The sequence below is a fragment of the Poecilia latipinna genome, unplaced genomic scaffold (genome assembly GCF_001443285.1).
Source record: "Poecilia latipinna isolate Pla-1442-1.1 unplaced genomic scaffold, P_latipinna-1.0 Scaffold2662, whole genome shotgun sequence".
NCBI classification, from domain to species: domain Eukaryota; kingdom Metazoa; phylum Chordata; class Actinopteri; order Cyprinodontiformes; family Poeciliidae; genus Poecilia; species Poecilia latipinna.
The window spans coordinates 76,216-90,261 of NW_015115278.1; the positions used below are offsets into that span (position 1 = coordinate 76,216).

Sequence of the window (14,046 nt, forward strand, 5' to 3'; positions counted from 1 at the left end):
TATTATTAGAAACAATTGTTTGCACTATTCAAAGACACTTTTTATTAAACTGTGGCAATAGCAACGGTATAGTTAACTTCTATTATAACTATAAGTTTCAGGCTCAGGATTTTTTTTTACTTTAAGCCCTGTAAAATATATAATTATAAATACTTATGCTGCTTCAAACAAGGACGTTGCCATGGTTATTGCTTCACCTGGTGGCAGACTTCCAGGTATTTATACTAATTTACATATGTATTTGTGGGTGGTGACAGGGCGGACCAGCAGCTGCCCTCCATTTCCCACAAATTAGGATTTATAAAAAATTAGGTGCACGGCCATGTGCGTGCACACAGCTTTATTCATCCGATTTTTTTTGTGCGCCGAACTTTTCTAAATTTTTCCATACGCCAAGTTTTAGTGTGAAAACTGCGCACTCTTTATGCCTGATGCCTCAGAACCTTTAGTTGTCATTAAGTGGGTTCAGTCCCATGAGTCCCTGGTTGTCATTCACAAGAAGCTGACATTCACCAAATATTCTGATAAGGTCAACCAAAACGTTAATAAACAGTTTAACTTATTTTGCAAATGAAATCAGTTTGGATTATGTTAAAAGTTGGTTATTTTCTATAATTCTCTGATAGAACATGTCCCATCCATAGGAGACAAAATCGAAACAAATCAGAAAAGTGACCAGTGAAATTCTTGGTGTTAGCTGAATTTACAGAAACACTTTTAAAAAGTCGCACAGAATACATGCAGTGCTGCCCTGAAGAACTCTTCAGGGTGGATTTGAGATCCTACCATAAATTAACATTTTAACTAATAATTACAAAAGCTACTGATGCAATTCACATCACATCAAATGTGATTTTCAGATTTTTTAAGACTCAGTCTCATAGCTGAAGTGTGAAAATTACAGATCACTACATGAGGGAAACTTATGAAATCTGTGGCGTGTCAAATACTTATTTTCCCGACTGGATGAATGCTTTTTTGTTGTTTTTTTTCTAACAGATTATTGAAAAGTACTCTTCTCATTTTCCAGTTTTTTACATATTTCCATGGTATTTTGACAATGAACTCCAGTGTTGGAGGTTGGAAGGCCTCCATGTCATCATCCACAGACTCAAGACAATGTGAACAACGTTCTCCTCGGAGATTTAAAGTAATATTTATTACTTCATCATCCGTCAATCTGCTGAGGGTATGATTAAATGCATAAATATGTATATACTTGCTATGTGTTTATTAGGTTTGTCTTTAGTTTTGTATGCTATTTTTACCAGAGCTGTCAAGACTTGACATGTCAAATAAGAAAGGTTTATTCATTCATAAAATTTTCAACCCATAAAGTTCTATGATAATTAAAGAGTTTACATAAGAACACCACAAAACAGCTGAAAAGAGAGAGCTCTTTATATCCTGAAATAACTTCTTAGAAGGTTTTGGACATTCCAGTTTTACAAAAACAACTCTGGATTTTTAGCACCAAATGTAGGCAACAAATATCTTTAAAAAAATTTGATAAATGTTGAAGAAAAAAAAGAAAAAAAACTTGATCCTTTTTGCTGAACCATCAGGTGAGTTTATGCCTCATGTAGGGATGCGGCTGCGCAGGTACTCCAACACTGCATTCGTTCCCTTGGCAACAATGGCTGCTCTGGGCGTGCGGAAAGGATTCCCTTCCAGACTCAGGCATCTGAGGTTCAAGCAAAGTTCCAGTCGACAAAGAGTAGCATTTTACGTTTATTTATTGTTTTAGCTAAAAAATAATAATTCAATTGCAAAACTTGTAGAAATTTTCCCAATAATGCTGCTTACCTGAGACTGGTACACAAGCCCAGTTCAGGAGGGACGTTGAGCAGGTCGTTGTTGGACAGATCCAGGGTGGACAGACTGAGCAGCTGCATCAGACGGCTGGGATCTACCCCACCCACCTGGTTGTTCCCCAGCATCACTGTCTCCAAGGTTACAATCTGATACAGAGCTTCAGGGAAGGAGCTGAACCTGCATTACAACAAGTTAATATTCCCCACCTTGTTTTTTACTTTCATGAGATGGAGATCTTTGTTAAATTATTTTAGTAATAATTCTATCAAGTCCATTACACAGTTAGAAACCCCCAATAGATGTTTAGTTGCTTCAAAACAAAAGCTCATATTTACTTATTTATCTCTGGAAACAAAAGTGATTTATTTGTTTGTCTATGTTAAACATAGATGAACATTTCTAGACATACTTCTACCTCTAGAGCTACCAGTTCAGTCTGGCCATCTGGCTGGGAGCTGATGGAGGACTTTTCTCTGTATTCACACCACAGCATGTCAATGAGATCAAGACTAGGGCTTTGACTAGGCCCAAGCCCTTTGTTAATCCTCAATAAGTCTTTGGTGGGTTCACTGGTATGTTTTGGGTCGCTGTCAGATTTCTGGGTCCAGTTTTGCTTCCACTTTTTATTTTGTCCAAGCACCCTATGAAACACCATACAAGTGTATCCAAGGGTCACTCTCACTCTCATGACTCAAACAGTCCCTGACCAATCAGTGACCAGGTCTTCTGTCGACTGGGATTGGTTCAGATGGGAGAAACAGGGTCGGTACCAGTAGCTAACCAAAGAGCCGACAGTCAGGTGCAGTTGAATTTTAAAATGGGGACTACTCTCGTTTCAACTGGTGGCCCTGATGTCACTCACACACACACACTTCTGCACTCCATGAACAGAGTATGGCGGCAGTCCGCTGCTGCTAATTGGCTTTAATAAAAAAAAAAAGAAAAAGAAAAAACAGATCCAGGTGGAGCTACCTGTTGTGGTTTAGCACAATGCATCGTAGTTTGGAAAGGTTCTTCATTTCAGAGGGTAAATCAGTCAGCTGGTTGTTCCTGAAACAAGGAAGACACAGACTGTTGCTGGTATGGACACAATACATCACTTCATTATACATGAGCTTCACTGTAAATTCCAAAGTTATTTTATTGTTCTGCTGCTTGTTCAGAATCTCCAGATGTGAGGCTGACCTCAGTACTAGCAGGGAACTACAGTGGCTTTAGAGCTAATCAAACTGCTTCGTGATTCGCTCCCTGCTCTTCCAACACGCCCGCATTAGGTAGCTTCCTCACTATCTGCTGCTAAAGGGTGCCAAACTGACAAGTCACCTTAAAGGGCCAGGATTATGCATTTTCCCAGGCACATAGTGCCATTTTATAACATAATCAACTGTTATCTTCAGTTGTTATGAAAATGCTGTATTTATATCAAACACACAAGACATGTGACGTCACAATTTAATGCTTTAAAATTGGCCGTTTACAAACGTTCTCAGAAAAGAAACAAAGGGAAAACCAAGAGCGCCACTCTGGTTTATTTGTACTTATATTTAGGTAGAATATGAGTTCTGAGAACATTATGAATAAATTCAATAATAAATATCAAAATTAATTACTCCAAAATGTTTTAGAAAAGTGGGAAGTAACAACAGCTCTAAATGTGTCATACATAAACAAATAGGAATCAAAAGTTAAGGACTAAATAAATTCAGGAATGTGCAGACCTGAATCTGAGTGGACTGTGTCACTATTGTCACTATTGTCATTTCATCTCCTACTAGCTGAACAGAACCACGATGTGAGCGTACCTGAGGTCAATGTGTGTGAGCTTCTGGAGGGAGCAGATGTCAGCAGAACAGCAGCTCAGTCTGTTAAAGCCCAGGTTGATATCCGATAGCGAGGAGTGGAGCTCCAGCAGTCTGCACACAGCGCACAGCAGGAGGGGGTGTGACTTTATTACATCAGGTAGTTTACCCACAATCCTGTCTGGTGCAGTGATACGCACCGGGGTGGGAAAGCTGTCAGCTGGTTCCTGCTGAAGTTAACAGAGGTGATGGCCTGATGTGCTGCAGCATCAAACACCTCGTCTGGAACACTGGCTGCCTGCTTGTCACTGAACACACACATTAACACACACTGGGATAAAACACAAATATTAATAAATTCTGCAGTAAAAACTGTGGTCAACTAGAAAATTAGAACTAAAACAAGATTAAGCGCATTAGACAAGCATCAGTTTTCTTTTAAGTCATTTCTGAAACCTTTACCTTGGTGTTAACTCATTTATTATTTTACTCCTCCAGAAGTTCAGATCAGACTGGGCAGAATCTTCATCCATTCATTTTTACATTTAATAATTCTCACTGTTTGCTTTGAAAACTGTTTCCTATGAACTGTTCCAGAAAACCCTCCAACTCTGGTCTCTGCTATACGTTCCTTGTAGAAGGAAAGATGTTTGCCTTTATATACTAGGAAAATCCATCGAAATTAAAAACTTCTTTTCAAGGGAGTTTTGGTCAACAGGCAGCAAACATTATACAAGAAAAAAATAGAAAGCAAAGGAGAGCTGAAGAGTTCAGGTCAGAGTGACAACATGTTGGACCAGTTCCAGTCAGCTGCAGCAGAATTCAAGCACATACCTGAACAGAACCTCCTGCAGCTCTGATCAGGCCTTCAGCCTGGACTGGCTTAGCAACAATAACAAGGAAACACACAAACAGGACAAGACCAGCTTTCATTGTCAGTGAGTGAAAATAGACTCACATGTACTCCAACATCTTCAGAGTTTTGATGTTGTGCGTGTTGACCAGACCTTCAGAAGGTAACGTCATGGCAGTGGGCCCAGCCGCTCCCTCAGCCTCCTCTGCACATTGATGGACAAAACAGGTGACTGGAAGAAACTTGGAAATATTCCATAAAAGAACAAAAATCATTTACATACATGATTTATGTAAGGTTCTTGTTAAATGCGCAGGTCTGACTGCAAGGTTTAGTGTTAACCACTTTGTAGAATCAGAAGTAGGCATGGAGTCATGATTGGGGTGAATAATTGATGCAACTGATGCAAAGAGGTTTGTTTATATTGCTAATTATTGCAGTGGAAATAATAATGATAATAATAACAGCAACAATTAAACAAAAATAAATTGCTCAAAAGAAACAAGGGGGGAAAAAGACAAACAAACCAACAAAGAAATAATAATAATAATCAGTGATACTTCAAAACCTAATGGAGTTCAAATGAAGTCCAAGAATAAGGGGAGAATAGTTCTTTTCCTTTTAATACTCCTTTAGAGTTTAGTTTGTTTCCTGTGTGAAGAGTGTCGTTTCGTTTTCCTACCACCAGGTGGTGTGTGAGTAGCTCACCATCCTCCGTCATCAAGTGAGTCGATGAAGGGGGGGGGGGAAAAACCTGACCATTGAGTAACGGATTATCTGAGGAGATGGATGCAATGTTGACTGGTTCTCATCAGGAAGGTATACCAGGCGTCAACAAATCCCAACCGCAGATCCTCAAATGTTAGGGATTAAATTGTTCAGTGATGAGTCGATTTGGAAATTTCAGATTGTTTTATGAACAACCGACGCCACAACCAACAGTGAACAATAGCATAGTGGAAACCCGGAAATACGCACGAGGATCCCAGAGCTTAAAGGGACGGTGGTTGGGTCATGGCAGTCATGTGGGTTACATTTAGTAAATCAAATAGTTCATAGATGAAAACCAGATAATTATTATAGTAGTTTTATTTCTAACAGGAGTTTGAGTAGCCATACTAAATAGGTTGTTGCTCCTGTTATCAGAGACTCTAAAGAAACTGAACTTATATATTCTCTGTTGTTACTCAACTCAGCTGTTCTTTACTGAAGTGATTGTCTTCTGGCCTCCATGTGTGTCTGGACTAACAGCTGTTTGTAGAACTGATTGGACATTTGAAGCTCATTGAAGCAGGATGAAATGAGTCTTTAGTTTTAAATATTTCTGAAGTTAAAAACATAAACTTCACCTTTAATTCTTCCTCTTAGATATTTCAGAAGGTCACTGGTTCCTTTCTGTGGTGAAACAACACTTTAGGTTAGTATTGAGTTAATGAAGAACATGGATATAGGAACAATGATGAGTAATAGGTGTGAGGTATTGATGGTGTTAGACAGTATACACCAAGTATTCTAGTAGTAGTCTTTATTTCATGTGTCATACACCCTTACAGGTGCCCAGCCCACATGGGCTTACAAGACACAATAAAACATATACAAACGAGCGGACAGACATAAATATTCGGTAACGCTTTATTTGAAGGGGTGTGCATAAGACTGACATGACACTGTCATAAACATGACATAACATCTGTCATGAACATGAACGAGTCCTTATTAATGTTTTGACAGTTGTCATGAAGTGTCATGCAAAGTTGCTCTAAAAGTTGCATTGAAAATTCATTAAAAATGCCAACATTGCATTAAATTGTCATTATTTACAAAATCATGCAAAGTTGGCTCTTTTAATGGACTTTTAATGCAACTTTGCATTAAAAGTGTCATTATTTACCGAATGACACTTCATGACAACTGTCATAAACATTAATAAGGACTCGTTCATGTTCATGACAGATGTTATGTCATGTTTATGACAGTGTTATGTCAGTCTTATGCACACCCCTTCAAATAAAGTGTTACCGAATATTCTTTAAACAAAAAACATCCTCTTTCTATGGTGCCAAAATAAACTGTGCTAAGTGAAACAAAACATATTTCAATAAATAACACATTTTATCCTCATCCATTAAATAAAAGAAATCTGGATAAACGTCAAGTATTTTAGTAAATAAATAATTTCTTAAAGTCAGGTACAAAGGACAATACAACAAAAAGTGCACTTCACTCTCAATTTCCCCCCAAATCACACAATGAACATCGTCGGTCTTCCTCTGGGACTGAACAAAAACGTCCGGTTTCTGGCAAAGTGCCAGATCTAAACTGGTAATTTTCAAATCTGTATTATTACAGTGAATAGCTGTGTTCTATGGGTGGAAAAAAAATACTGATTTTTTTTCAAACAAAAAAATCAGTATTTTTTTGTTTGAAAAATACTGATTATTAATGTGTGAGTAATAATAGTCACACATTAATAATGTGTGACTATTATTAATTATTGAATTATTTTTTCACTATATTCAACTTGGACTTTTTTTTTTACACAGCATGAAGCTGTTCTCATGTTGGCTCCTTTAACACCAATGTGTGTCATTTATTGATTCCAAAGTTTCTACTGAATAAACTTTGGTTGAGTATGGTAGTAACCACAACATCTTTATAGTCATATTGGCATATGAACAGATGTAAACATGTCCCTCCAGGAGGACACGCAGAGGAAGCCCAGGACAGGCTGGAGGGACAGAGTCCCTCAAATTAACCAAAGACTCCGAGAAGTCACTATGAGCTACCAGTTTAGTCCAATTATTAAGCAAACTAATATACATTTACACATTTTTCTTGATTAGAAAGGCAAGTCATACCAACACAAAAATAAGCATAAATAACCTCCTCATATTTGCTATAATGAGGGAAAGTTTAGCAGTCTTAGATTTATTAAGATTAAACAGTCATTTACGAGATTTTCTCGGATTTTCCTGAAAGTTTCTATGAATTTTTTTTTACTCTCATCTGACTGCTTTTCTGATCTGATCCCAGAAGAAATGGAGGAACAGCAGGGTGGCAGAGTGATGCCTCCTGTCCATGGAGACATCTAGGTGTCTCTTCCTGTCCTTGTGAAGATGACAGGTCTGGACTTCCTGTAGCTAGCAGCCTGGTTCTGCTGAGCACTGAGCCGGAGGCAACTGCCGTCTGGAACGACTAAGACTACAGCTGGAGTTGTATTGAAAGGTAAAAGCTGATAAATATAAAGTTACTGCGTGGGTCGAGTCTCAGGAGATTCCATCTGACAATAAGAAACACTTTCTGTTTGGGAGTCTCGCAGAAAGATCTCTGGTCTACTCAGCTTGTAGGAAAAATGGCTTTTAGTGTTGCAGCATGTGATGTTGATTAAAACAATACAAAGGTACAAAACAGTCCCACTGCCCAGGTCACCAGACTGGACCGGGTCACATTCTCTACTGGCTGTCAACAGATCTGGAAAAGTCAAACTTTAGAAAGGATGGAGAAAATTCTTCCAGGTTGTTAAACTCACTGAAACACAGAATTAAATCAAAGATGTTGTCTCAGGATAATGTGTGTTTACTGAAGTAAAAGTATGACAACAGCATTTAAATTCAATTTTAATTTAACTATTGAGATATTAATCATGTTCTATGTATTCACACCAAAGGACAAATCTGGGTGCTGAAAACTGATAATGAAATCAGGAATGATTATGTTCCCTTATGATCCACCAGCTACCAGCTTCAGCATCTCAGAAACTAAAATCCGGCTGAAGTGTGAGCATCATGGGCTGTTGGAGTCCATCTGATTGGTCAAACATAATATCCATATGCAGAATGTAAACGTCTGCCTGCACTACAAGATACTAAATTAAAGCAGAGCTTTGTGATTGGGACACACTGTTATTGTAATGATAATTGGAATTCAATATGTTGTGCTGCTCTTAGCACTGAAGTATAAAACATTCTGTAAAGGACTGAAAATTAAACATCCCAGCACACAGCAGCCTGACTCCACACACAAAACCTAAACATGAGCATCTTGTTGAGTTCTCACTGACTGAGTCAGTGAGAACTCAACACAGTCAGCTGAACATGAATGAGCCCCACGCTTTAGGAATGCTGTGATGTCAGCCTTCAGTTCCTGCACAGACCCAATAGACACAGTGTGTGTGTTTTTGAGGTGTGACCTACAGCCAGAAGTTCCCTCCTGATTCCACGGAGAGGGTTTCCCTCCAGCAGCAACACCTTCAGATTGGGCAGCAGGCTCAGAGAGGCGGGAAGACTGCCAAACACACCACAGTTCCAATGCAGATGGAAAACACAGCAGCCTGCATGGTCAGAGCGGAGGGTGTGTGTGTGTGTGTAAATGCCTACGTGCTGATGTCATTGTTAGAGAGGTCCAGCCGGGTCAGAGTGAGCAGCAGCGCGAGTTCTTCAGGAAGATTTCTGATCTTGTTGTCTCTCAGTTCTAGAAGAGTCACAGCAGAGAGACAGGACAGCTGCTCGGCCTCCAGCAGCTCCACCTGGTTGTTCCCAGCAAACACTTCCTACACACACACACACACACACATCACAGTTTATTGCAAACTTTGCCAATACACAGATAGATTGGGTCACAGCTCATACACTAGAACCAATAGTTGTGGACTGATTGCCATGGTTACCCGGAGAGCAGGAGCAGGCAGCTGTGGCAGCCGGCGCAACTTGTTGTGTTGCAGGTAGAGCTGCTCCAGAGCCAGCATCCCGGCCAGGCTGACAGGAACGTTAGTCAGCTGATTGTGGCTGCAGTCCAGGAGCTTCACGTCTGCCGGGTCGGGTCAGAACACAAAACGCTTCAAACATCTACATGATACCTGACAGCTACTTATATTTAACAAAGCAAAAAAAGGTTTGCTACATTAAAACTGTTCACAGAAATTTCCAAATAGTTGTGTACCATTGCTTACTGTGCCGTCCATGATTAAATAAACTTAATTTAAACAGATTTTTATAAAAAAAACAAAAAAACAACTGAACATGAGAACCAATAAAAGCCAATATGTGATTACATACGTTAATTTTCATGTTCATGTTTAAAAATCACAAACTATTCTATGACAACATCAGAGTGAACTATGCAGTCTAAACGTGTAGCCTCCTTGTGGCCTCAGAGCTGCTCTTACTTGCCAGCTGGCCCAGGCCGTCAGGCAGACTGCTCAGCTTGTTGTGACAAAGGGAGATTTTCCTCAGAGCTGAGAGACGGCCAACACTGCAGGGCAGATGCTTCAGAAGGTTGTTGGACAGATCCTTCAAGCAATCACAAAAAGAAGAACACAGGCATCATTAAATGACAAAACGCATTTTGTCAGTGTATCAATCACTGAAGAGTGTATCAATCACTCTTCAGTGATTGATACACTGAAGAGTGTATCAATCATGTGAGCTGTAGCTGCCATTATGAAGCAACCTGGTTCACAAGTGGTTTTGTTTGAAGAACAAATGCTGTGAAGAAGTGGTTCGTTTCAGTCTGAGTGGAATGACAGATCCCCCTTTCAGCCAGAGGGAGCTCATTCCTAGGGGTTGCACCAATTAGTCGACTAGTCGATTCTTTTCTCTGCAATGACTTTTTTCTGGGCCAGTCACTAGTCGCAATCACGGGACAAAACAGATTTTTCCAAGGAAATGAAAGAAGGCGGACTAGGTGAGTTCGTCAGAAAGATGAAATTGTATAAAAATGTAAATAATTTAACAAAGAGAAACTCTAAATGACAGCATAGGCTACCAGTGGCGGAGGTAGACTTTTAAAGTTGGGGGGGCTAAGGGGGGGCCAAAATTTAAAATGTGTGTGCGCACATCTATATATCTATCTAGTCGATATATATATATATAATCATTTTAAAAAATAACAAAAAATATTTATTTTTTTAAGCCCCTCTGTCATATGACAGGTTATAATTAACACCTTTGACTGGTTCACATGGAGACATGACAGACTTTACGCAAAGAGTTCATCGCAGAGGCAACTAAAATCAATCAATAAAAAAATCCTTTCTGAATATCATCTCATGGACACTGAACTAAATGCGTCTTTCTGACCGGGAGCTGACAGCGTGTTGAAGAGTGATGGACAGGACACCTTGGTTAGGAAGCTCATTGCAAATCTTTAGTTGAAATGGCGCCTTTAACTCCAGTCTCCAGTACAGAACAGAGAAAACTAAAGACAATGCAACGTTGTTTTAATCCATTTATAGTCTAAACTGAGGAGCCAGCAGTTTATTTTGAGGAAATAAATAAAGGTGCAGAAGTTAATTAGATCCATGCGCAGTGCGCATGGTGGCTGGTCCATCCTGACCCAAAACCAGCAACAACCAGTCAACTGCGTTCAGCTGAGCTCTGCACGGGCCATGACCATAAGGAATTCAGAAAGCACTTCACACATGGTTCACACACTTCTGTGTGACTGATACAGACTGGGTTCTCAAACATAACTCAATATTTCTATGACTGCATAGAATTGTGTGAGAACCCACACACAAAATCTAAACATGAGCCACACACAAATGTGATTGTGATTGGCTGAAAGCAGCCAATCACAGAGCTACAGAGCTAATTGAATCAGGGAGCTGGGAGAGCAGCACCTCATTAGATACCATGACTCTGCTGGCACCGACCTGCAGCTTACAGGAAATGATGTTTATACACTCTTAAAAAGTATTAAATACACCTTCTAATAACCTCATTTTGTTCAAGGTTCTAATATTGGAAAATAAATTGTTGCTGTCCATCAATGTGGGAAAGATACCGAGGCTATTTCCAAACAATCTACATTTCAAACTGCCACAACTTTCCTTTAGGACTGGCGAGGAAAGCTTGTTAAGATATCAGTAGCAACCAAACCATGAGGTGACCCACTGAAGATCATGAAGAACAGAGTCATCCCTTCATTTGGTTCTGTCACTTTTCCACTGAACTGCAGAGGACCAGACCAACTGGGTCCAGTCATGCCTGTGTCCCACACAGGCCCATACATCTCTACTAGGTAGAACAGACTTCCCTTGTTTCCATTGCTCCCTCTGATCTGAACCAGAATGTGGATGAGCTGCCCTAACAAATGAAGAGGCTGGGTTAGTTTGGTCTGTTGAAAGCAGAACAAACAGCTCCGTCACAAGATCCTCTCTCACATCAAAGACAGATGTGAGTGTGTGGTGAGATACCAGCTCTGTCAGGTTCCCCAGCTCTCCTATTTCCTCTGGCACAGTTTCCAGGAGATTCTGCTGAAGTGTGAGGGAACGAAGGTTGTTTAGGGAACACACCTCTGTTGGCAGCGATGACAGCTTATTATGGCTGTAACAAAAACATATAGTTAATTTTGATTTGAAACCACTCAGGATAGTTTTACTCAGAGATGAATCTCAACAATAAAGCGGTGATCATGTCAGTCAGCTTCAGGCTCAGTGAAAAGTGCTTCATCTATTCACCTGCTGTGTTCTCTCATGCAGAGAGTTTCAGGTTTCTGTGATTCTTTTCCTTTATTTTGTCCAAACACATGAAAACACACAAATTATTCAGAGATAATGTCCTGCTCCTCTTTGTACTTCTCAAAAGGTCTGACTGTGAAAAAGAAGTTAGACTGGTGACTGATGTCTCCACAGAAAACTCACCATGAAACTGACTAACTGTACCTTAGTCGCAGCTGCTGAAGCTCCTGCAGCTCTCCAAGAGCGCTGGGTAAACTGCTCAGCTGGTTGTCATGGAGCTGCAAGAACAACTTGGTGAATAAGAGATTGGTTAAACTTAAAGAAAATCAATTTATCCCAATAAAATACATCAGACAAAGTTTGTACTGATAAAATATCAAATTGACAGTCCAGTGGGAGGTCGGGGAGACTCCAGAATGGTTGTCATTGGGAGATTCAAGGATTCCTCAAATATGCATGAACGAATTAAAGCAACTCTCCAGGAATGTTTTTGATGAGGGAATAATGTTATAAAATGATGGAAAGCTCAAAGAAACATAATTTCAAAGCACCATCCATCCATTAAAAAGTTTTTTTTTTTACTTTTACCTTGATGCAAAATTCTCCACAGAAACACAGGGGGTTCATACAAATGCTGATGAAGGTGAAGCTTCTCAGCAAATCGTCCAGTTTGAGTGAGAGTTGGCGCTGAACTTCAGAGATGCTGCTGCCACAGCGCATGAGGCGGCCAATGCACAGTGGCCCGTCTGTGGTTGGTGCTCATCTGCAGCTTCCTGCCCTCCTCAATGCATCAAATATAAACCTGTCTTTCAGGAAGGACTCCGCTCCACCGGTGCACAGTGGAGTGGACTGCAGCAAAGACACTAGTATATATAAAAAAAAACCTATTTAAACTTGATAACTTGCATCAACTGAATTTTTTGGCTTGTTGCATCTTATGCTCCAATTTTTCACAAAATTAATGTTTTTTAATTAGAGGTGTGCCGATCGATCGGCCACCGATCATAATTGGCCGATTTCCGGAAGAAAAGTGTATGATCGGTGATTGCTGATCATGGTTTCTTGTTGTCGATCACATTTATCTCACTTCGCAGCCTGCATGTTCAGCTGATCTCTCCTCTTTCCTTCACACTGCGCAAGCGCTCGGAAACAAATCCTGTCGCGTGAGAGTGTGTTGCGGCGGAAAAGTACCTTGGGGTTGAAGCACGTCAAAATGCATCAACACAACAATTCTAATATGGCATGTAAAAAACAAACACTTGATGGAGTTTGGCTACATCGAGGCTCACTGCAGGAACAAAAGGACATCCGGAGTGGCCAGTAAAGCAACGCTAAACTACCAACACTCACCCGGATTAGCATCACTGTCAGAAAGCTAAACATATAACCCAAAAAATAATTAAAGTCTTCGAGCTGGCGGTGTAAGACGTTGGTTCTGCTCTCGCTATTGGACCGCCGCTACGCGCTACTAGTGGTAATATTTCACAGACGGAGCGCCATTTCTGTTCCACCAGTGAACTCTCACACCAAACAGCTACTTAAAGCTGCAGCATACAACTTAAAAAAAATAAAAATATTTTAGATATGCATTAAAACTTTTGCTGTCCTAATCTCTGAAAATAATTGATCTCCTCTTTCTCCTCCCTGTGTTCTGCAGAATTTGATCAGAAGCAACAAATCAGAGCAGCCTTAATCAGCTAGCCATTGTCAAGAAAAGTCGAGCTCAGCCCACTTCCCCATGCTGGAGATTTTAGTTTAATAATAACAATAAACAAAGTTATCTTTAAAACTGATTATACAGGTGACATCAAGACCCAACAGATTACTTTTAGACGGTAATAAAAGTAATCTGGTTGTGTGTGTTGTTATTGTGTCCTGCTGTTATTGTGTCCTGCAAACTTTGCTTTAATTCTACTTTTTTCTATTTAATCATAAATAATGATAGTCAGGCAGAAGGAGAGTTATGAAACAGGAAGAGCAGGTTTCCTGAAGAAAGAGGAAGTTTCCAGCCTGCAGTAGTACAGATGGCTCATTCAGGGCATTAAAGGTTTAAGGAATAAAATCTAAACATTTTGAGTAATTGGATAAAACCCAGAGTAAAATACTTGAATTAATAATGA

General features: G+C 39.9%; 1 protein-coding gene and 1 long non-coding RNA gene across 4 annotated transcripts in view; one reads left to right on the forward strand and one right to left on the reverse strand.

Moving 5' to 3' along the window:
- Positions 1-1,140: 1,140 nt before the first annotated feature.
- The window catches only part of lrrc40 (leucine rich repeat containing 40), a 26,051-nt gene continuing 13,145 nt past the window's right edge, over positions 1,141-14,046 (reverse strand). Inside the window, exons 3-15 of one of the 3 annotated variants that reach the window (XM_015020797.1) lie at positions 12,131-12,204; positions 11,663-11,792; positions 9,632-9,755; positions 9,134-9,273; positions 8,844-9,016; positions 8,661-8,751; positions 5,817-5,862; positions 4,573-4,672; positions 3,815-3,922; positions 3,618-3,728; positions 2,788-2,865; positions 1,807-1,992; positions 1,141-1,684 (exon numbers count right to left, since the gene is read on the reverse strand). In XM_015020797.1, coding sequence (XP_014876283.1) covers positions 1,579-1,684; positions 1,807-1,992; positions 2,788-2,865; positions 3,618-3,728; positions 3,815-3,922; positions 4,573-4,672; positions 5,817-5,862; positions 8,661-8,751; positions 8,844-9,016; positions 9,134-9,273; positions 9,632-9,755; positions 11,663-11,792; positions 12,131-12,204 — 1,467 coding nt within the window. In that variant the 3' untranslated portion in view covers positions 1,141-1,578. Of the gene's footprint in view, positions 1,685-1,806; positions 1,993-2,787; positions 2,866-3,064; positions 3,112-3,617; positions 3,729-3,814; positions 3,923-4,572; positions 4,673-5,816; positions 5,863-8,660; positions 8,752-8,843; positions 9,017-9,133; positions 9,274-9,631; positions 9,756-11,662; positions 11,793-12,130; positions 12,205-14,046 lie in introns of those variants that run through there. The other 2 variants (XM_015020798.1, XM_015020799.1) reach the window with 2 other exon arrangements.
- LOC106938666 (uncharacterized) lies at positions 6,443-7,273 on the forward strand. Its single transcript, XR_001422674.1, has 2 exons — positions 6,443-6,789; positions 6,919-7,273. It is a non-coding gene; the product is annotated as an uncharacterized LOC106938666 (long non-coding RNA).